The sequence below is a fragment of the Lagopus muta genome, chromosome 7 (genome assembly GCF_023343835.1).
Source record: "Lagopus muta isolate bLagMut1 chromosome 7, bLagMut1 primary, whole genome shotgun sequence".
Classification (NCBI taxonomy): domain Eukaryota; kingdom Metazoa; phylum Chordata; class Aves; order Galliformes; family Phasianidae; genus Lagopus; species Lagopus muta.
In genome coordinates this window covers 26561091-26583757 of record NC_064439.1, presented here as the reverse complement: position 1 = coordinate 26583757, position 22667 = coordinate 26561091, and the positions used below count along the sequence as shown (strand labels likewise).

General features: G+C 40.4%; 1 protein-coding gene across 2 annotated transcripts; it reads right to left on the bottom strand.

Moving 5' to 3' along the window:
• Positions 1–11642: 11642 nt before the first annotated feature.
• ARL4A (ADP ribosylation factor like GTPase 4A) lies at positions 11643–14187 on the bottom strand. 2 transcript variants are annotated; one of them, XM_048951812.1, is made up of 2 exons: positions 14084–14187; positions 11643–13782 (listed from the first exon to the last, which is right to left on the bottom strand). In XM_048951812.1, exon 2 carries the CDS (start codon positions 13702–13704, stop codon positions 13102–13104), a length of 603 nt encoding a protein of 200 aa, XP_048807769.1. In that variant the 5' UTR covers positions 13705–13782; positions 14084–14187; the 3' UTR covers positions 11643–13101. The 2 variants fall into 2 exon arrangements, with proteins under 2 accessions (XP_048807769.1, XP_048807768.1); XM_048951811.1 differs by having other exon boundaries at positions 14023–14164.
• Positions 14188–22667: the final 8480 nt, after the last annotated feature.

Here is a 22667-nt window from a genome sequence, read left to right as displayed (position 1 = left end):
TTTTTTTTTTGGCAAGTTCATAGCTCCAGCTTCAAATATTAGAGTTCTTTCAGTAGTAGTATTAGTTTAAGATACTGCCACCATTCAGCACCACTTGAATCTGTGCATGGCATCCTGCAGTTGAGCTGGCATACAAAGAGACAGCTGCAGTCTGAACTGACATACTGTGGGAGCAAGGGGGAGGAGAGGATAATCTGGAAATTTTACTGAAACCAGATAAATTCAGTGAAAGGTTTTTAATACATCTGTACAAGCAATTGTACCAACACAACTATAGGATGTAAGGTGACTTTTTTTTTTTAAACCAAATACTTCATGCTACGAAGCTACAGCAAAAAAAAGTTAAACATTATCATCTAAACATAAGAATATACCTTCTATATACCTTCTACCTCATCTTACGAATCTAAGTCCAAGATTGCACTTTCAAAGAAATTCCATTAATACTTAATACTGTAGAACAGCTTTGATACATTATAATCCAAAGACCCAAATAAGAAGTAAGAAACAACTTATTCTTAGGGATTAAATAAAAAAAAAGGAAATTCTAATACATTCTCAAATAAAACTGTAAAATTTGACTACAGGATTGCCTAATGCGTTCTCCTGGAATAAAGTGTATCCCATTGATCTCCTTTCACTCCATCATAGTGAAAGAATTAAGGTGGAAAGAACAGTTTTTAAACAACTGTAAGCCAAAAGAAAGCCTAATAGACAACGAAGGATCTTACCGTAACAAGAACAGGTCTTGTTTAAGTTCACGTAATTGACTTTAGCCCAGTGATCCAGCCTGCACAGACCCGTCTGTGGGGTCTTCCCACCCTTAGGAAGATCAGTATTTCCCCCTAACATGATGTCATGTTAAACTTACTGAGGGTGCACACAATCCCCTCATCCAGGTCATCAGTAAAGGTATTAAACAGAGCTGGCCCCAATATCAACAGCTGAGGAACATCACTCATGACTGTTCACCAGCTGGATTTAACTCCATTAACTCAACTTTTCCACACCCAGTCCATCAGGAGATGGATTGTATCACAGAACTGACACTCAGCACTAGGGTGCACACAAAAAGCAAAGTATCAACACCTGTGACTCGTCACATTCACCTCCAAAACCACCAATCCTTGAAGGACAGAAACCTCACTCTGCTTTTTTCTTCCCTTAACGCGAAGGCCCATGTCAAAATCACTAGAATCTCTTTCATCAGGAGAGGTTTTATCAGAAGAGTAAAACATTTTCAAGTCCTCAGAGACGGCCCCTGGCTGCTCAGACAGAAGAGTGATGAGGATAGCATTTCTCCTCAGGCACCCAAACAGCAGTTCTAACACAGTCCTGGCCTCCAGGGGGATTATCTCAAAGCAGTGCTGCTGACCAATCACAGAAATGCAACAAATGACTGCAAACCCACCACCTGCTGTAGGAACTTTGCTACTGGAAACCACCAAGTGGTGCAGTCCAATGGAAGACATACCTCAGTAATTCACCTTGCACAAGAAACAAGTAATCCACTTGTACCCTGCTATGTGGTACCACTAGTTGCTAACAAAACCCAGAGTCACTCATTTACTGAAGTTAGCTTATTAGAGAGCAGAGCACAGCCTAGCAGACAGATTAAAATTTTCTTTAAGTAAATGTAGCCCAGCACCTACCAACTGACATTTACCACCTTTTTCAGTAGCATTTTTTCAAAATAATTTTTTAAAACATTGTAGTATTTTCCAGTAAGGCACTTTTTTTTAAATTATTCTTTTGTTCGCATATCCCCACACTTCAGCTTGTAACAGTCACAGCAAGCTCAAGTATCAAAGGCTCAGTGAACAAGACCACTTTGCATACTGAAAGCAAGATGAGTGTTCACGAGATTTCCATCACAGAAACGAGAAATTCCAAGTATTTCTCCCCAAGATAGTGGTGTTTTAGTCCTCTGTAGGAACAAGCTCCTATAGCATTTCTTGTCTTCCTTCAGAGGACTGAAAACTCATTGAATCGTAACAAAATCAACATTGCTAAGCAGTTGTGCCATGTCATATATTATTAATTCGCTGCGAAACAATAGATAAACACCTTCTACAGATACCCATAGCAGAAGAGAGAAAGCAAGCAACCAGGCAATACACAGCTTTTCAGCAAATGTTTCAGTGCCAGCCTGGATGTCTTTGCAATCAAGGATTAATTCACACAAGACAGAGAGTCAACAGAGTGTTTAGGGAAGCAGATAACATCTCCTTTAGGGTACATATACAGTTATTTTCTCACCACAGATAACTGATAGGAAATCATAGCAGCTGGTCTCATATTACAGAGAGAAAAACTTCAGAAGTTACACCTTTGCTTTCACAGGAGGATATGGTGATTTCAGGAATGCAGATCTCTCAGTTGTTCAGCATACCAACTTCCTTCTTAATATGAGGCTAAGTGAAGTCTAGCACTTTTCCCAGACTACAAACATACGCAATATGCCCAATTTACTCATTCACAAAAATTCCAAAGCTCTTAGAGCCATATCCCAGATCTCTGCTTTCTAGGCCTCTTCCTTCCTCACCTACTCCTCCCACCATTTTAGCTTCATTTCCTAAGGAAATCACTAATATGCAATTTCAGGGCATTGCCTACGATGGCTTTTAATTTCTTCAGCCAACAAAAAGTTTGACCATGTTAGATGCTTAAGGAGACTTTAAATCCTTACCTTTTTCACAACATAAGCACAAGCAAAACCCCTTCTCACGTTGCATTCTCATAAAGTAGAAATACCTCAGAGAAAACACGTGTCACTTAATCATACCTTGTTAGACAGAAGGAAAACTGAAGGCCATCAGCCAGTTCACAATCTCTGCTCACATTATTCCTTGTTCACATCTTGCTTCTCTATCCAGGCCACCTCCACAATACCACCACACAGGGAACTTCCTTTTGGCAAGCCTCTTCCACTCTCTTAACAACTAGACTGTGATTGCTCATAGACTTTTGATGGTCACATGACTGATTGCAACCCCCAGCACCTACAGAAACTGACACAGATGTTGCTAGACCAAATTATAGCATCAGGTGGTAGGTCAGGATCTACTTGCATTTAAAAAAAAAAGAAAAAGAAAAAAGAAGAAACAAAAGAAAAACCCACTTTACTATCTAAAAGCTATTATAGTTAGCAGGTTTGTTGCACAATTCTACAGCCTTATCTCACTCCCACTGAATGCAATTGAAAGTTACCTTTGCATATACAAGAAGCTTGATTGGAGCCATAAAACGTCCTAAGAGAAAGTAATTTGGTTTACTGATTTCTCTAGTGAGAATATCTGGACTTTGAAATGTGGTATGCACATTGTGTTCAATAACAGCTCTCACTTTCGTTTTTCTCAATGTATAGATATTACTTAACATATCAGTCCTTACATTTTCTTCTTATGAAAAGAGGACTATGATTTCATAGCATGCAGAAGGGCTATGGTTAATTTGTTAAGAAGGACTGCAGTAGGCTCTCAGCTGCTGCAGATTGACACAGATTTCAAATGGCAGACACCTGCGTTTTGCATCAAGGTAGCTCCCACAGATTAGGGGCTATTGTTTAGGATATAAGTATAAACAGTTGGTGTAAAAGACAGGTGTCTATGTTTGAGTTAATCAGCTTATGCCTCTGTATGGCAGATAGACTCACTCATACGGTGGTTTTTCTGACCTACCTTAGATCCTGTGCCTGAATTAGGATAAAGTATGCCCTAAACAAACACCTGTCTTTCTATAGACAAGAAAAATATCTAGAGGTGCACAGATCAGACATGAATACCTAATTTTTAGAGACGGAATGCTGGATAAAACAAGTCCTGATTGTTGTGCCTGTGTTACATTCAAAAAAGCATGGTGCTGCTAATAGAAAAGCACTAGGCATAAGGAAAGCTTTCCTTTGGGAAGTAAATGAAAAGCCCTGTGGAGTGGAAAGGTACGCTAAGCTCAACCCAAAGCTCTCAAAGTGAGTATGCATTTTCTGACACACAATAGATTGCTATAGCTACTCATGCTTTCAGTTGGAAGGTCATTTGAAAGGGAAGAAAGAAAAAAATATATTGTTTCTGTTCTGTTCAGAATGGGCTGGGTGAAGTAAGAGTGGAGAGCACATCCAGAGTTGAGTGCACTGGTTCTCCTGATGTGCAAGATCTGCTTTATGCAGGGATGTATGCTTGGCTCCACTGAGTGCAAAAGGAGGATAAAGCATTGTGGCTTCAAACTGGCAGATTCTGCATGTTCTGTGCAGAGGATAAATGAATGCACAAGGAAAAAGACTTATTTTTGATTTAAGTCAGAGCAGAGCAACCATTAATACAGGATCTTTGTGTTACTGCTACCTTTCTGAAAACAAAAACAAAACAGAACAAAAACAAACAAACAAAAAAAAACCACACAAGCATTTATATGCAAAAAGATATTGTGCACAGACAAGTCATACCCTTAGTGACCCCCAGGATAATCTCAGAGTTATAGAGAAGGGGTGAGCAAAAATTGAAAGACTCGCATCAGAGCCTTCTCCAAAGATTTCTATTTATTTGTTCATTTAAAACAAACAAACAAAAAAAATATCCTGCAGCTTGGAAATTTTACAAACACAGGCTTTTCAACAGGACAGAAGAAACCCTGCATTTGATTTACATTATATATCATCACTGCCTAGAAAATGTACTTGCATAATCACAGGATTTGAAATTACATATGAAAGCAGCTAAGGATAATCATATCCATGCTTCTATTCTTTGCGTATGTCCTCTCCCACAACTGCTACTTCCTATATATTGCTGTGCTGACACTGATAGAGAACTCGACTTGCTGCGCATGAGATCTACAAGCTCATGAAAGCTGATTTGCAAATGCTAATGACTGCAGTTTTTAACTTAAGAAGAATTTACAAAGGCTTCCACTTGGAACAGTAAGTTCATGCCATTTCATTTCAATAAACAAAATTAACACTGAAAGGGAAAAAGGCAGTGAAACACAGTGAGCCTATTTTTCATTTATTTACATTCACTTCTAATACGTATTTTTATTTAATGTGGTAAAAGGCCAAATTAATATTCAGTGCCAAGTTTCAGACAAGTGTGAAATTTCAAGACTAATTGGATTATTAAGCTCTTGAAACAAGGATTTATGATTGTAGAAGAAATGCTGACACAACCTGAACTCCGAGCAGTGGTAACGCTGCCACAATAGCAAGTTGTGTGAACAGCCCAGATTGCCTTGTCCTAGTAAACTGAAGGGTTTAAAACAGAGCAGAAAGTTCCAAACCATTGTATTTCTAGTGCTGTCATGTTTGCAGTCAGGTTTGGGTTCAAGTGATGTGAAAACATGGATCTGTTTATATATTCCGGAGTTACACCCACAGAACAGAATCCTAGAGAAATTTTTGCAAATGGGGCCTGCAAGGATACAAGAAGTGCGTGTAGGTGTGTGTGTGCCTACAGAGATTATGTATGTAATCAACACATTAAGCTCCACAATGCTGAAAATAATAAATTGTTGTGAATGTATAAGGTGGGAAGTGCATTTTACATGGATTATCTGCCCTAGTTCCTGTTCTTATTTTTGGAAAGCAATCAGCTCTTCGTGAGAACTCAGCACCGTGCTGAGCCACCCTGGGGCTTTTCATGGCCCAGCCCTTCACTTTGCATTATCATCTGCTAGCAGCCACATCCTGTGCAGACTGATTCATTACAGCCAAGAGAAGCAGACAGAGCAGGAGACCCACTGAATCCCAAGGTCTGAAGCCACCGTGAGATACTTTCCTCACTGTACCATGCAAAATTGGGCTACCTTTCCCAAGGAATTACCAGACGTTTTTGTCACTGACTACTCCAAATGAAAGGTGATACATTATTTAAACTCAAGATCTCTGTTAGAAAACTTTCACATGCTTGCTCTGGAAGGCCAAACAGTCACTGCAATTGAATTCAAACGTAAAACCAAATATTTTTTACTACTTTTGCTTAACAGCTATAGTCAAATGCAAACAACAATCAGGTAGAGACGATAGGCTTTATGAATATTTATTTACTGATGAATATAAAATCAATTATTATTTGCAGCTATGGAAATATTTTTTGTTTTCTCTGAAGCTGCAGCTCATGGAGTCAGACAATACAGTATATTGAACTTTCATTTTTAAACTCTCAAATGTATTATCATTGAAACAATATGATTTCCTAACATCCTGCTTCTGAACACACATCACAAGAAAATCAGAATTGAAATTACTGCTGCACTCTTTCTTTTCTGTTTCACCATGGCTCTTTAGCAGGAATAAAATGCCCTAAGCTCTCAGTGGGTAGGGGCACCAAACTGCAGCCCTGGCCTCCAGCATTCACTCTAGGGCTTTACAGGTAAATTACCCAGGTTGAAGTATTTGTTTTCAAGCTGCAGCATGCAGCTGAGTCTTTGTACAGACTCTTTTCCAACATCTCCTGTCGTGATTACAGCAAGAGCAGGACATAAGGAAATGCTGTATATAAATGAGTTACACGAGACAGTGGCAGAAATGCAGCTGCTGCACCATACTTCTGTCCCTGCCAGTCCTATTGCAGCACCATGTGAGGGAAGCGTATTGATGCGGCAATAGGAGATCTGTCAGAAAGCATCAGTGTGCCACAGTCTGAGAGACTTCTTTATCTCCAGCCTAACATGTGTGATTACAGCTGAATTACAGAGGCTTTAAATGTACAAGTCAATTTTCTGAGCTAATTAAAATGAGGGAGGCCAGTAGTCCCAAGGTTAGCATAATTCAGTTCCTACGCAAAATAAATTTTGATTAAAAAAAAACATATATATATATATATAAATCCCCAATTCAAATAGAAATTCATTAGGTGTAATTCAATGGAAATAGTAATAGTCCGTAGATTGTCATTTAACTTATGCCAATTATGATATAACAAGGACAAAACAGGGATAAACTGTTTGCAGGGACATTGTTACATGAATTTATGTTTCCCAAAAAATCAAAATTCTCTTTGAGAAAACATGTTGACCTACAGAAGCACCTCAGATGCCCAGATAAAATATACACGATGGATATATAAATTCAGTATTACCATTTAAATCTGCGGAGACCTTATACTGGCTGTCTGAAGACTGCATCTTGGAGATCACCATGAAACCAGCGCCAAGAAACACCAGTGGCCCACACACAGCAATATCCAATAATTAGAAGGTCATAGAGTTCAGCTAATGTTAGAAACAAGAATATATTTAGAATTTTTCCTTCTCATATCTACATCCACATTAGACCAGCCTTACTAAAAGACTGCTTTTAGCTAAACGAGTCAGAGGTGAACACACTTTCCTGACCCTCTTGACCCACAAACTCATCCCTATGACAGCCAACATAGAGATCTCCAACATCAAAGCCTGCCAAAGCTTTCAGGGCAAATGACATTGGCACAGAAAGAGATGGAAATGCTGCAGTCTGAAAGAAATTATTTTTGTTTATCATTCATAAAATGGTTACAGAACATAAGTGCCAGGGCTGCACGGCTAGTGGCTGTTATGGACCACCTCATAGCACCAGGCTTCATGCATTCACCTTGCCTGAACCAGACTCCTGCTGTTCTTGGAAGCAGCCCCAGACACGGCAGCTGGTATGCCAGCCAGTGTCCCTACACCCCCAGGCCTACCCTCTGTCAACTTGACCAGAGATGAATGAGTGATTAGGTGGCTTTCTTAAATAGGGCATTGTTTCATTCAGTAATAGGAAAACTTCAGTGCATGAAATAAAGATTTACAACCAATTAGGCAGCCTAGAAGTATATGTTTCCCTTAGTTTTCAATATATCTTGAACAACTAGTGAGGTCCAACAGTTTCAAATACTCCCTTCCTGCATGCCCCCCAGCTCACAACTGCAGCGAGCCTCCCCTGGGATGGGATCCTGGACAGGCTGATCTCGAGAGTGGCAACCCTGCCACAGCAGAGCTGTTGGAACTAAACGGCTTTTAAGGTCCCCTCCAACTTAAACCATTCTATGATATGATTCCCATTTCTTTTCTAACATTCAGTTTTTTGTCTTCAGTTCTTCAGTCTGGAGGAGCAGCTGTGTAAATATAGCTGGAACTAAGAAGGGATAACCTTGATGACTCAAGGATTAGCATCTTACCTTCCTGAGCTGTTTACAAGCAGGCATTTAGTCTGGAAGCACAGTCTGGCCCCTTTGCCTAGATTCTCAGATGTTGGGCTTACCTTTCAATAAATTCAACATATGAAAAGTGAATGAATGTGCAGTCAGCTTGGCCAGGCAGTGAACATGCCATACCTCACATCAGTCACAATGAAACCGGAGCTGACAGGGTAGGATGCTCCTGTATCTAGCTTGCTCCAGATATTTTGCTCATCCTCCCCACCCCCCTCCCACCTTTTTCCCATTTAGGTCTTGGGAACTGCATTTTTACTTCATTACAACTGATTTAAGAGGACCACCTAACACTTCCAAGAAGGGTACCCTAGCAGCTGTGCACTTGATTTTGTTCTCAAATAGAAGGGAACAAATGTAGCCCATATGGTAACCCCAGAAATCACCCTGCTGTGAAGTTCAGTTGCATATTTCCCTTCTGTTTCAAAACACACATGGTTTATCCACGCAGTTCTACAGCACTATACTGCTTCTAAAAATAACCACAGCCTGCAAAATTCTGTGAGAAGAACAGGGCTTCACATCGATAGGTCAGTCAGGAATCTAACAAAATGCTTTCCTCATCACCCAGACTAAATGCACACAAGACCATATCCACAGCTCCCCAAACATCCCAGTGACTTTGGCACAGGAACATGAGGCTGCTGGCTCCCAGAGCAAGGCCATGAGTTGTGATGATCTCAGATGAGTCACATCACAGTAACAACAATGCTCCAAAAAGCACTCAGCCATTCCTAGATTTCCCTCTCAAAACAAGCCAAAGGAACATAGCATTATGAGCAGGCATTACTAACCTCCCTGAACTAAGCCTGCAATCTACCTATACATGGTATACTTATACCATGCTTGTATACCATACATATACTAATGTAGGCTATACTGCCTACATTATACCCACTGTGCCGTATGAATTCCTTCTTTATAGAATCAATGCAGCATCAGATCCTCCTTAGAAGCCACGAATTGCACTCTTTTCAGCAAAGTTTCAGCCTGCTGCTAATTAACACCCTACTCTTTTGTAAACAACTGACCCAAGACATAGGCAGCTGCCATCACACAGCCTTGTTGGGACCCAGATGAGTTCATCAGCCACTGACAGCTGCTTGCCATTCTGTGAGCACCGCAACACAGGCAGCAGCCCCTGCAGGACTAGAGGCTGCACCAGGGAGCATCTCACCAAGGCAGCTCAAGGAGCAGGAGGTGAGCACTGCTTGCCACGTGGAAAGGATCAACTGGGTCTCAACAAAAGGTGAAAAATTCAGAGAGAAACTTTTCATCCATCACCTTGCTGGGGAAAACAATATCTGTATTTTTCAAATGTAAACACACATTCAGTCCAACAACTTACTTCAGTTGAAAGGGTTGGAAGTCAATATACAGTTATTCAGCTAGAAAACAGAGCCCAGACCCTGAAGACAAGCCAAATTTAAATGTTTTTATATCTATATACAGCTGAGGCAATGGCATAACAACCTTGTAATTCCACAACGGCAGTATTAAGACAAGAGCTTATGGCTTGTTTCTAACAGTGCTGCGCCAACCTAAACACAATCCTACGCCTTCTTGAGGTAGAAGCAGTTTCAGGGTTTACCACGGCCAGTACCTTGAAGAAAAGAGTATCATTTGAAGCATATTTTTGCAACATTTAGCACAACTGCAGCACTGTAACAAAATTACATCTACTTATTCTCTCAGAGATTTTCTGACACACATCAGTAATGCATTAAATGCTCTATTGCAATTACTGCTTTGTTCATGACCGGTAACTCTGTCATAGTAACGCAGAACACAATTTTGGAGGTACCACTACAATCATATTTGACTACTTTACTCAGGAGTTACTGTAATATTACAGCCAAACAGTCCTAGCACAGATACAGGTATAACTTCAATGTAACTCACCCCCCATTTGCTGTTTCCCCTTCCAAAGCCAGCATCAAACACTGTGCGATAACAAGCAAGTCACTCAAAGAACACACCTCCACTTCCTCTGGCCATTTCCTCCAAACAGAAGTGCTGGGTAAAGATCAGTCATGTCTTTGTAGTTAAAATCGTGCACTGAAGCTATTATACGCACAGGAGTTCAAGGACACTGTCACTGTTAAAGACCAGCAGGTTCAATATGCAGAACAAAATACGATCGGCTTTTTTTTGGGTGGGGTGCCTTTTCAACTATTCCCAGTAAAAATTTAATGAACGTTTGAAGTAATAATTACTTTGTATTTTATAGTTTGCATTCTGGGTACAAAATAAAATAAATAAATAAATAAATAAAAATCAAGCCAACCTGTCACACCAGCTTCTTTAACCTAACAGTGATATGCACATGATAGGAAGAAAAGCATTAGCTAGATGATACCAATTGCATCCTAGATTCATAGGGCTCAAGAACAAGCACCTCTTTCTCAAGATCCACTGTGAGCAACCTCCACTTTGATGAACCATCAGTGATGTGAAAGAACTGTGAGAGAGGTTTGGACATTCTTATTCAAACTTAAATTTTGATTTGTATGTTTCTAAATGAGATGCGTCCTGATGTCGATAGAGGCCTAAAACTAATCAGAACTTCAATTTTCCCACATTCTGCTCCCTATCATAGAATCTGAGAAGAAAATTCACCCAAGGTTTAAGAATCCTTCAGACAGCTTCAGATATTTGCACTTGTCTGTACAAAAGTCAGTACAACTTGTGCATACACAATAAATGCCCAACATTATCTGTCCAACACCAAACATAACACAAGAAAGGTTCACATATATAAAGGCTTTTTCAAACTATGCAAGACCCATCACTACAGAAAGGGTTACAGAAAGCACAATTAATATTTCTTCTATGAGCATATTGATACATCACTGATTTAAAGGTGTTAATGAGGTACCTACAGTTTAGAAGACTGGAACATTTTTGACCCTTACCACATTTACAAGATTTTGGTTTTCAACAGAAATGGTTCTATGGCTAATAGGATCAATATGTGCACAGAGGTTGAGGAGAATATATCACTGCAGCACAAGTCAGACACCTTCTCTATAGACTTGTTTTGAATTGTTTATTGAGGTTTAAGAAGTCATCCACATTTCTATAAATATAGACATTACTTGAGTAAGTGACTTACAATGTCACCAGTGCAGGTACATATATAACCAACATACAAAAGCTCCACTGGAAGCTACTTCAGTTTATTCAAAAAGGACCGAGATGTATTAAAAAAAAAAAATAATAAAATAAACAAACAAACAAAAAAAAAAACAGCTGTCACTTTCATTTATTGAAGACACTAAAGTGCATTTTTGGTTACCTCCTGGACAAACAGCTGCTGGTTAAAAAATTTGATTTTTTTTTTTCCTAAAACATATTTAAGTTATATTGATTGACATTCAGGTTTGTAGCTGTCACTCTCCTGATACATGGCAGCATGTAAGAAAGTGGGTTTTTTTTTTTTTTTTTTACATTGCTGGTTGACTAAGAGGAAGAAATAGATTTTATTTTTTTTTTTTAAATTTAATGTTTCCAACAAAAGTTTAAAGAGAATCTAACATTCTGATGAATTTTTACAGCACCACTAAAGTTAGTCCTAAAAATCCAGGCTCTGTTATAGCCCTTTTAGTTGCTAACCAAGTATCTAAAGAGTCACTTGAAGCTCTGTACCAGTAAGAAAAACTACCCTCCCTTTTCTGTCAAGCACTATCCTGCCCAGTTAACACTGTTTGCACACTCTGTAAACAAGAACAGCTTAAAGCATAATTAAAGCAGAACACAGGCCCATCTTGAAAATCTTCTTCCCCCACTCCCTCCCTCCCAGTAGTGTCAAATGTTTTGAGTGTATAAAGCATTATTACATTCCTAACCACAAAATACTTTAATAATTAGAGTCACAATAAAAAAAAAAAGCATACGTTGAAGTGACATAGCAATACTACTTTAATAAAATGGGATATTTTGGGGAGATACAAGAAGTGCTCTGCTAAGTTTAACTTCATCTTTACTTCATTATGATTTATTTTTATTGCCAAAAAAGTCACTAACAGAGCAAACATGTTGCGATTGCTAGAACCACAACAGCCTAAGTTGTTCTTTACAGCTTCTTTACTGCAATTAATTTACTTTTAATTGGATAGATCGAGGACGTAATACTTATCATTCAAAAATAAATTACTAATTTTGAGTATTAGCTTAAGTCTGATTTAATGTATAAGGATGAATAGCTACCTCTAAAAAATAAAAAACCTTATATATGAAAAACATGCTGTATATTGGGAAATCACTTTTCCATGCTCCAACGTGCTGTTTACATTTTTTAACTTGTCAAAAAAGTCTCCTCTATCAGTTGAAAAACCCACAGCACTAAAGCTTCAAGTACTTGAACTGAACATGAGTCAATTTCAAAAAGTGCCAAATTAAAAAAAACACCCTACACATGTAGCCAAGCTTCCATAGAAATCCCCAAACAAGATAAAAAACAGCCTCTTGAAATAATGGATTACTAGCTTCATACATGTTTTTAAAGCTGTATAATGTTCACCTAAATACTCCACTTATGAGCATTAGAAGTTCAAAAACACAGAACACCTTCAATGCAAATCGCTTGCAGAGGCACCCTCAAACGTAGGAGTACAACACTAAGCAGAAAACCTTCGTCATATTTGGCTATTCAGACATCCATGTCACATATACCCACCCATCCATCCATTTCCTGATAGTATTACATCATCTATTCGGGCTTCTGAAATAATGCAGAGCCATAAACTCAGAAGAGACTATTTAAAAAAAAATAAAAGTTCCATGAGCACACTGCCTTCCACAAGGCAAGGTTGTGCAACTGATTGTTTAATGTAACTAAGCTTAACGGCATCCAAACAAGCAGGCCTGGGTTTGGAAGCTGTCTTATGTCAAATTTTGACCACGTAACTACTCTAAAATAGAAAGGTCAAAACAGAACTCATCTCTTCTTTTTCTGCTGCCTCAACATTTTCCTTCGCTTAATTATCATATCATATAGCTTTTCCAGTCCTTCTTTGAGTCCATCTCCGATGATTGCACAGGTTGGCTGCAAATGCCAGGGAGTCGAAGAACTCAGCTCGCTCATCGCTAACATCTTCTCGATTTCAGAAAGAGAGAGAGAGTTTCTCAAGTCCTGCTTGTTAGCGACTATAAGGACAGGCACTCCTTGATTTTCAGATATCCGCGTGATTTTGTGAAGTTCCGTTTTGGCCTCCTCCATTCTCTCGACGTCTACAGAGTCCACCACAAACACAATACCATCGGTACACCTCGTGTACGACTTCCATAGCGGCCGCAGCTTCTCCTGACCGCCCACATCCCAGAAGTGGAACGTGACCGTTTTCGAGTTGCCCAGCGTCACTTTGATTTTCTCCGTATTAAATCCTTTCGTGGGGACGGTGTTGACGAACTCATTGAACTGCAGCCTGTACAGCACGGTCGTCTTCCCAGCAGAATCCAGCCCCAAGATCACGATATGGAAGCACTGGAAAGAAGGCAGGCTGGACAGGATCGGCGTCTGATCCGAGAGTCCATTCCCCATCGCCGGGCGGCGAGGTGACAGCGCGCTGCCGCTGCCACTACCACGGGCGGGGTCCAACGGCCGCGCTCGGCTCCGATCCTGCGGCGACAAACGCAGCGTTACCCCCGCCTGACCCGGCCTAGGGCTGCCGCCACCACCGCCCCAGCCACGGGCAGCGAGACCGTAACCGCTCCCCGCCCAGCCCGGCCTTATGGGCTCTGCAGCCCCGCAACGCTGCGGTGGCCGCTACCGACACTGCGGCGCGGCGGGCATCCGCATTCCCTACCGCATGCCGCCACTACCGCCGCCACCGCCCCCAGCCCTGCCCCTCCGGCCTACCGCTCGGCCCCGTCCCTCAGCGCAGCAAGGCTAAAGCCGCCAGCGCCTCCATGCCGCGCACCTCCGTGCCACCAACGCCGCTGCCGCCGCCACTACGACTCCCAAACCTCTGGCAGCAGAGCAGCGCCCAGCCCGCGCCTAGCCCCGCTCGCCCCGCCCCGTGCCCCTCATTGGTCTCTCAGTGCGGCGGGGGCGGGGATAAAAGCGTGCTCCGCCTCGTCTATTGGCTGGCGGCTCCGGCCACTCATCGCGGACCCCGTTCCAGCACCCTCAGCCCACGAACAGGGAGGTGAAGCGCTGCGGGCCTTGGCGGTCGCTCTGTACCCTCCACCCACGGTGCGCGGGCGGTGGCAGCGATCTCGCCGTTTCTCTTGAGCCGCATAAGCCCATGGGTTGCGGCTGCTGTCACTCAAGCCGGCGCCCCGCCCTAAGCAGCTGAGAAGCGGCTCGGTGGCGCCTCACAGTGCGCAGTCCGCTCCTCGCACCGGAGCTCACCTAGCGCCGCCCGGGGGGAAACCCGTTAGCAGGGCTCGGCCCGGCAGCCGTAAGGCGTCCTCGGGGGGTCGGGGGGTGGGTGGGTCGGGGGGTGGGCGAGCGTGCAGCTCCGCTCTGCTCGCCTGGCCTTTGCGTCACCCCGCCCTGCCGCCGGCCACTCCCGTGGCATCGCGCGCCCCCCGTCGCCTAGCAACGTGCTGCACGCGCAGCCCCGCCACCCCACTTCCCCCCAGCGGAGAGCCTCGTGGGGCTCCCCACGTGACCCGTCGCCCCGCCCCCCTGAGGGCCGCCGCCATGTTGAGGCCGGGCTTTCCTGGCGGCGCGGTGCCGTGCTGCGCTGTGGGTGGGAGTTCCGTCAGAGCTTAGGGAGAGTGTGCCCCGCGCTTCCGGGTTCGTTGATGTAGCTGCTGAGAAGGACTGTTTAAGGATGTTCTGGCAATTCTGTATTTCTCTGCTGAAAACATTGCGGTTTACATTTTAAATCGCGACTGTGATGTGTAAAAGAGCGAAGTTGTATAGCGGGGCGTGGTGTAGCCTCAGAAATGCCACAGCGTGCTGCAGACACGTGGATCGATGGTATCAGCGAGCTAAAACACCCGTTAGAATCCTGTTTAAAATAGCAACATTTTCACGTGCTGTTTAAAACAGCACATGGAGCTCAGGCAGAAAAGCATCAGTAGAACCCGGCCTTGGTTATTTCATGGACAGTGCTCAGTGATTTGAAAGTGCTGGAAGCCAGGTGAAAACACCTTGTTAAGGAATATTACCGCAAATAATGGATTTAGTCATAAAACCTGACTGACTGAAATAAATCAAATTGACCTTTATTTCCTCCTATAAAATTGTTTACTTATTTTTATTTAATCAACCTGAAGATATTATAGCCTTTGAAACCTCAAACCACTTCCACGTAGCATTATAATAACCATTTGTAATGAATCCCACAAGGAAAACATGGGCTATCTACTACCATTATTAGAGATATTCCAGTTTTTAACATGAAATCCAATAATGCTGCCTTTATCTATTGTTGAAAAAGTTAATACATAAGAACGTATTTCAGTGCCCTGGAAAATGGAGTGATGCAGAACCAATGATTTTCTACAGCGTGGCATATCTGATATCTTAAAAGATTATATATATATATATATATATATATATATATATATATATTTTTTGGAAGAAGAATTTTATGATATCAGGGCAATAATTAAATGAGATTAGAGAGGAATGACCATCTATAGCAAACTGAGCATATCTGTGTTTATAAGTATGTACATGAAAATGATCCACTGTCTAAAAATTGATTGGAGAAGTCAACTGTTCTGTTTCTCTTTCCCTACATTTAATTTTATTCACCTGTTATAACTTGCTGTAAACTGAATTATGAACTCTTTGGGGCAGGTACTATTCTTCATTGTGAGTCTTCTTAGTGTTTAGTGCCTTGATCTTAATTAATGCCTGTAGGCATTACTGCAAAACAGCTATTAAATTGCAATCCAAGTTGATCAGCTCCTCCTATACACTTCATACTTCTTTAGAAGTCAAACGTGCAGACTGGGCAGGTGTTCCAGGTGCTATGGAGTAATGGTAGCTAAATTAATGGGAGGGTAAGAAAGCTGACACATTCTGCCTTTGATAATTGAAGGTGATGGTGAAGCAAGGCTTTGATTATCCTGTAGAAACTTAGACTGAGGAAAGTGTATGGCAAGAGGTACACTTACTACCTTTTCTAGTATGTAATTGAATGGGGTCTCTTATTTAAACAAGTGACCATAATTGCAAAGTACATTTATGAGGAAAACATGAACACGAAAAGTATTAAGCTATATGAAGCCTGTCATACAAAAGAACAAATTACCCTGATTTTGTGTTGGGATATTTCACATACTGATCCTTAACTTTTCACTTCATATCTACTGTGTGTACTATGAGTTTTGTTCTGACTCATTAAGAGAATGATGTTACTGCCAGGTACAGCTGGCTACTTATGGCTGGCATTTGGTAATGGGATCCCAACACCTCTGCCTTGTGACACATCAATAGTCACAAAGAATGAATTCTCAATGTGTGAAAGCCAAGCAATGTGTATAAAATAAAATCGACTGTGTTTCAGTGTAATGTTATGACACACCTACATGAGAGTGCAAAATAACATTTTAAAAGTGTAGCTTAGTTATATATGTTCAAAAATTGAACCTATTTCTCTTCTGTTATGCCCTAAATCTAAGATTATCAATTAAAATGTACTGTTCTGAGGTGACTTGCTTTGTTTCTAAGAGATCTGGTTCCTGCTTAAAATATTATAGCAGTTTTATCATAGGTTTTGAAAATAAACAGTAACAATGAAATTGCTGACATTGGAAAACATGAAGTTCTGCTCTTAAGAGTCTCTTAAAGTGACATACAAAATGTTTTGCATAAAGAAGTCTTTTATCATCTTTCCTATATCTGCTGAATTATTCTATTACTTGCAAGCTGCATGAATTATTTTGCTTTGATGATTAAAAAGTAGTTGGTGGTAGAAAATCTAATTTATTTCTTCACAATAAATAACGAAGCTTAGAGCAGCAGGAGATGGAATTGCTGTGTGTTACAGTTTAAGTTACAACTCTGATTAGACCAATTAATTAAACCTATTCTCATTTCATACATACCTTCACATGAAGTCTAACATTTGCGCTTTGCAGCTTTCATATTCACAGATAAACATCATGCCATATAGCTGGCTAGCAAAGAGAAAGCCTTGCTCTTTGATTCTGATTCCGAGGTGCGTCTTGAACGCTGCTTAGGTGTGTTAGATGAAAAAAAATACGCGCAAAAACACAACAGTACTAACTCTTTACTTTTCTTACTCCTAGAGAGAAAGTGATATGTCTCAGAGTGACTGATGCTATAATCTCCAGCTTCTGCGTTATGTGCAATTCAGTGATTTCACCCTCACTGTACTGATTTTTCATTTACTGGGAGCAAATAACTGAAGGTTAAACGTTGATCCTGTGTTTATAAATACAAAGGTTATAATCACAGTATTTAAATCCAGGCATACAGCTAGTTAGGGGGGCAGTTGAAGGAGGAGAAAAAAACATTGTTTTTGCAGGTACCCCCAGTTTTCAGTCTCCATACCCTTACCTCACTAAAAGGCAGCCGCCTCTAAAAAAGAAATACAAAAAAATAGTTCCTACCTTAACCTCTCAGTTTGTGAGGTAAGACCATGAGAGACCAATCTACGTGTGATAGTATGTACAAGCATTACGGCCTTGGCTTGCACATTTTCTTCAGTGGCCTCATATTGATAGGACTGTGCGTATATTTACCACAATAACAAACATTTCACCTGCTACTCCCCCACATCCACCATATTTGTGCCACCATTTCATGTTTCCTGGAACTACTGACTTGAGGCAGACAAGCTCTTGCTGGCAGCCAGGGCTACTGAATGCTGCCATTCAAAAATGTCATCAGTTATGGCACTGCTTCCAAGAGATTTATCTTTTCCCCAGAAAAATCTCCTCCCCACAAAAACTGTGTGCTCTTTAGAGCTTTATTTTTGTATGCTAGAGTTACTCTATTTAAAATCCTATCAAGTTGAGACATCACTATATGCTACTATTTCCTCACAATGCTTTCTTTGAAGAAGGTTGCACAGTTTTTAAGCATATCATTTTTCCTTAATATAATACAAGCAGTTTGCAAGCAGATTAAAAGTACTACAGTTTCAAATGGTAATATCTGGTTTACTGTGTTCCTGCCTAACTAAACTGAATACATGAAGATATTTTCCAAATTCCATAGTAAAGGAGATGCCTGGAGTAAATCAGATACTGCTGTTTGCTCTGTTAGTGCTAGCACAGAGCAACAACGAAGAAAACTAAACAGAAAACTGCAGTTACTTTTTTCTTCTCCAGAGAACTTTCTAAATATTTAGTATTAAACTTTTAAAAGGGTGGTGAAGTTTGCTGGATTTATAAAAGATGGGATAAACAGATTCTTAGTAGCAGAATGAAAGATTCATTCTTCTATGAATTTGTGTTTCAGTTGGTTAATTGTAGTGGAGGAAGGATGGAAGTTGTGGCTGAGGCTTTTCAAGACTGATAATGGTAAAGGGTTTTGCTCCTCTGGATTCACTAGCTTAATGTATGGTGTAAGCATAGGGCACGTGTAGTTGCTAACCATGAATTTTCACAAGATTTGCAGAAATTGTATTGTCTTTATGGCATCAGTGTCTCCGTTAGGACGTAGTTTAATACTTATAATAAATTATGAGGAGCTGGACATACAAATATGCACTTGCTGTGTTATGAAAGGTTGTTTCCACCGGGAGTCAAGCAAAAAAGGAATATAGCATCTCATCATTTGAGCACGTATAACTAAGTGGTAGTTTGTAGTATGAAACAATAATTTAAACCACCTATTCCATAATAATCCATTCACTTGCAATGGTTACTTTTTTAAAATATGAGTTTTGTGTTTCTGTACTGCATATATCCAAAAGGAAACTCAAAGATTGGAATCCAGTGTACAGGCTCCATTGTAAAAACAAACAAGCTGTTCATCTGTAGTAACTTTGTACCAGTGTATATAGCAATAGAAAAAAAAAAAAATTACATAGAGATTACAGTTAATGGAAATATTTTGTGGAAGATATGTCTAAAGTCCCAGGAGGGCTTTGAAGAATCTGCTCTGTCTGCCTCAGTGTGTAATGTTATATGTAATGTAGTGATAATGTTGCAGCTTCTTGAGCTAGATATTCAGAGGCAACAACTAATATAAATTGCTACTGAGACAATGAATAAGCGCACCAAAAATTTATTTCATGATCTCCAATTATTCATAGAATCATAGAATGGCTTGAGTTGGAAGGGACTTCAAGGATCATCAAGTTCCAACTCCTGCCGCAGGCAGGGCTGCTAAGCTCCATCTCTAATACTAGACCAGTTATTGTATGATTTACCAGTTCTCCTAATAATAGGAGCTTACTAGTGCTCCTGATAAGTACTGGTTATCTACAGAAAAACATATAGGGAATCTAGCTACTCTCTGGCATTCTAAAAGCATCTCTTTCTTAGATGAGTCAAAAAAAGGCCTACTGCCTCTGTAGGTCTGTACAAGAGGATACAGTCCCTCTTGTTTTAATTTGTCGAAGGAGGCAACAATATATTATGAATTTCAGTCATAACTGTTTACAGGTGTAGCTGTAATTTATTTTATAACATAATTAATAGATTAAAGACGTTCCTGAAGATAAACAGCATAAGATCAGCTTTAACAGGTAGTGGTGTAAGCCATAGATGCTCAATGGACTGTATCAGTTTTCTGTGAGCAGTCTGCTAGGCTCATCTTCACCAGCACTTGCTTCATTTCCCTCCAGCACTGTCTTTGTGCAGCATTTGTACAAGAGTTTTCAGAAAATACATCACTAGGCAGACCTGTGTCTCTCTTAATCAGTAGAGAACAGAAGAGCATAGAGGGAAATACTTAGTTGGGGCCAGTGAAACATCTCTATAGATTTGCACACACAGTGGTATGTATTACAGTTCACTGCTTGCAGGGATTAGTGTTTCATTTGCAGATCTACTGGGGACTAAGAGTTCTGAGCCAAGGCCTCCTTTCCTTGTCCCTCTTCCAACCCAACTGCATTCCAAGGTATAATTAACACACACAGGCCATGATGTAGTAGCAGCAACTCTACAGCTTTTATAGGTGTATGGCAGTCACATCCAGTCTCTGAACAAATTCGGATTTCAACCAATATTTTGGATTGTATTTTATATCAGAACAGTGTTAAAAATCAGCTTTACAAGAGGGAAGAGAGTGCAAATACCCCCTTTGCTTTGATTGCTAGCATTAAAGTCATACTTCAGTTAGCAGAACGTGAACCACAGGTAAGCATTCTAGATGGGATATTTCTCAAGCTGAAGAAAGTATTTTGGCTGCAGGTGATAAGAACTGCAACCAAAGGAGTTCTTTCCCCAGGGTCATTGACAGTTTCACCAACTAGCCGAAACTGTTGTACAAAGGTTTCAATCTTTTACACTGGGACACAGTGGGTGTCTGATACTTCAGGAAGTACAGGATATTTGTTGCAGTTTCTAAGATTTCAGCGAAAAATGTAGTTACTGTTCTCAATAGCGATACTGAGAGTTCTAGTGAGAAAGCAGAGCCTATTATTGTGTGCTGTAGAAAAATAGTCCTTATCCTGGGGTGTTCACAAGCTTGTGATCACTTAGGTGAAAAAAAAAAGTAAAAGAAAACAAACAAAAAAAAAAAAAAAGAAGAAGAAGAAACAAACAAAGAAAAAGGAGGATTAAAGAGCAGGGAAGACAAACACTGTGTGGGTGGGGAGCTGTAAGTTCAGCTCATTGCTCATCTGTACTTTAGAATTTCAAGTCTTATCAGGTTAGCATTTCTTTTTACATTAACAATAAATCTGTCAATCAAATGCAGGATTGGGCCTACTGTTTGCTGAAGTTTACAACCTAAATTAATTGAAAATTGATTTGAAAACCAATCATAGGTGTGCTGGGCAGAAAACTTTCCTTCATGCTCAAAGGTTTCAGTTTTTGGATGGAAGCAACAGTAAACTCACTTTGAAGACCTTATAAAAGCTGTCTCTACAAAGCCATTTTTGCTTTCATCTTAGAATATGATTCAAACAGACCACATTATACATTACAGCTTCATAATATTGAGAAAGACCAGATGTCTTTCAGAGAATTTGCCACCTTACAGTTGTTGCCACCAGCGTTATAAAATCTACTTATGTAGAAAACTGCCAAAATATTTTTATGCCTTATGTTGACATCATAGCTTTTTATTTGGAATCTAGGCTTCGCCTATTCTGGTTCTCATGGCCATGCCACACTACTTAACAGGGGTTTAAACAAAGTAAGGGAGGCAGGTATATCAACTCAGGGAAAAACAGACTGTTTAGCTGAAATTTTAATCCTGCCACACTAAGTGGAGACAGTGGATGAAGAGAATAGTACAAGAGCAGGTAATTCAGATTTATGAAAGGGTAAACCCCATGATTGCCATCGTGTCTTTGGAGGTTTTCCTCTGCACCTTCTGCCAAGATGGGGCACAGAAGGAAGATTAGGAAGGGGTCAGGTAGAAATTATGGAAACAGAAGAAGCATCAGGATGCTGTAAAGATGTGTATAGATATGTTTTTAATTAGTTATTCCATTTGAGACCTCTCTACTTTTAAACTATAAAAGGAACATAAATAAAACCTCTCTACATAAGGAAAAGAATAAGCACAAACATATCATAAGGAGAAAAGAAGGAACAGAATTTACGGAGTTCTTCATGCTTGAAATTCTTTGGCTTTCTGATAAAGCGATACGTGATGCATGCAGCACGTGAATTTATACAAGCCCAATCTGAATCTTTAACAAAAGTATGAGCGAGTATTGAAGAGTAGAGTGCCAATGGTTGCAACCCTTCTCCCATTTTAACAGTGGAACACCTCTGAAACTGTGGAGCTGTTTTTAAAAACTATGTTATTCTTAGAGGTCCCACCTATTAAGTCTCGCTTCAGAACCCAGCCCTTTTGCTTAGGGTTGCTGACACCTGCTTGGCATTTCATTTCAGTACAAATCCACATAAACTTTTTTTTTTTTTTTTTGAGCAGCACTGCAGTTCAGATCATTGTTTGGCTGGGGACTGATTGAAAACCCAGCACTCTAACACAGTTACACCTCCTACATCTTTCAGACCTGTGAAAATTCATAGTTGAGATAAAACTGAGAACCATTTGTAATTACTGTGTACTCCCTAGTTCCAAGCTTTTGTTGTTACAGAATCACGGAATTCTCCCTTTTATGTGAAATAAAGCAGGTAGCAGATACTTCAATGGTGGAGATACCACTGAAATGCAAAAATAAAGCCTGAAAATGAACAAGACACTCAGCAGTCATCTTAATCCTTACATCTATAGTCAGTAGACACTTTTTGGTGCTCTCAGTTTTCATATATGTAGCAGCAAACAGAAGCCCTCGACGCTCAGTCTGTAAGTTGGAGCCATGTCACCGGATGTCTGCTCCCCAGTATAATTCAGCATTAAAAGAGGAAAGAAGTAAATTATTAAGTCTTGGAGTAGCCCAGAAGATACCACTTGCCAGAAACAACATTAGCTGCACTACAGAG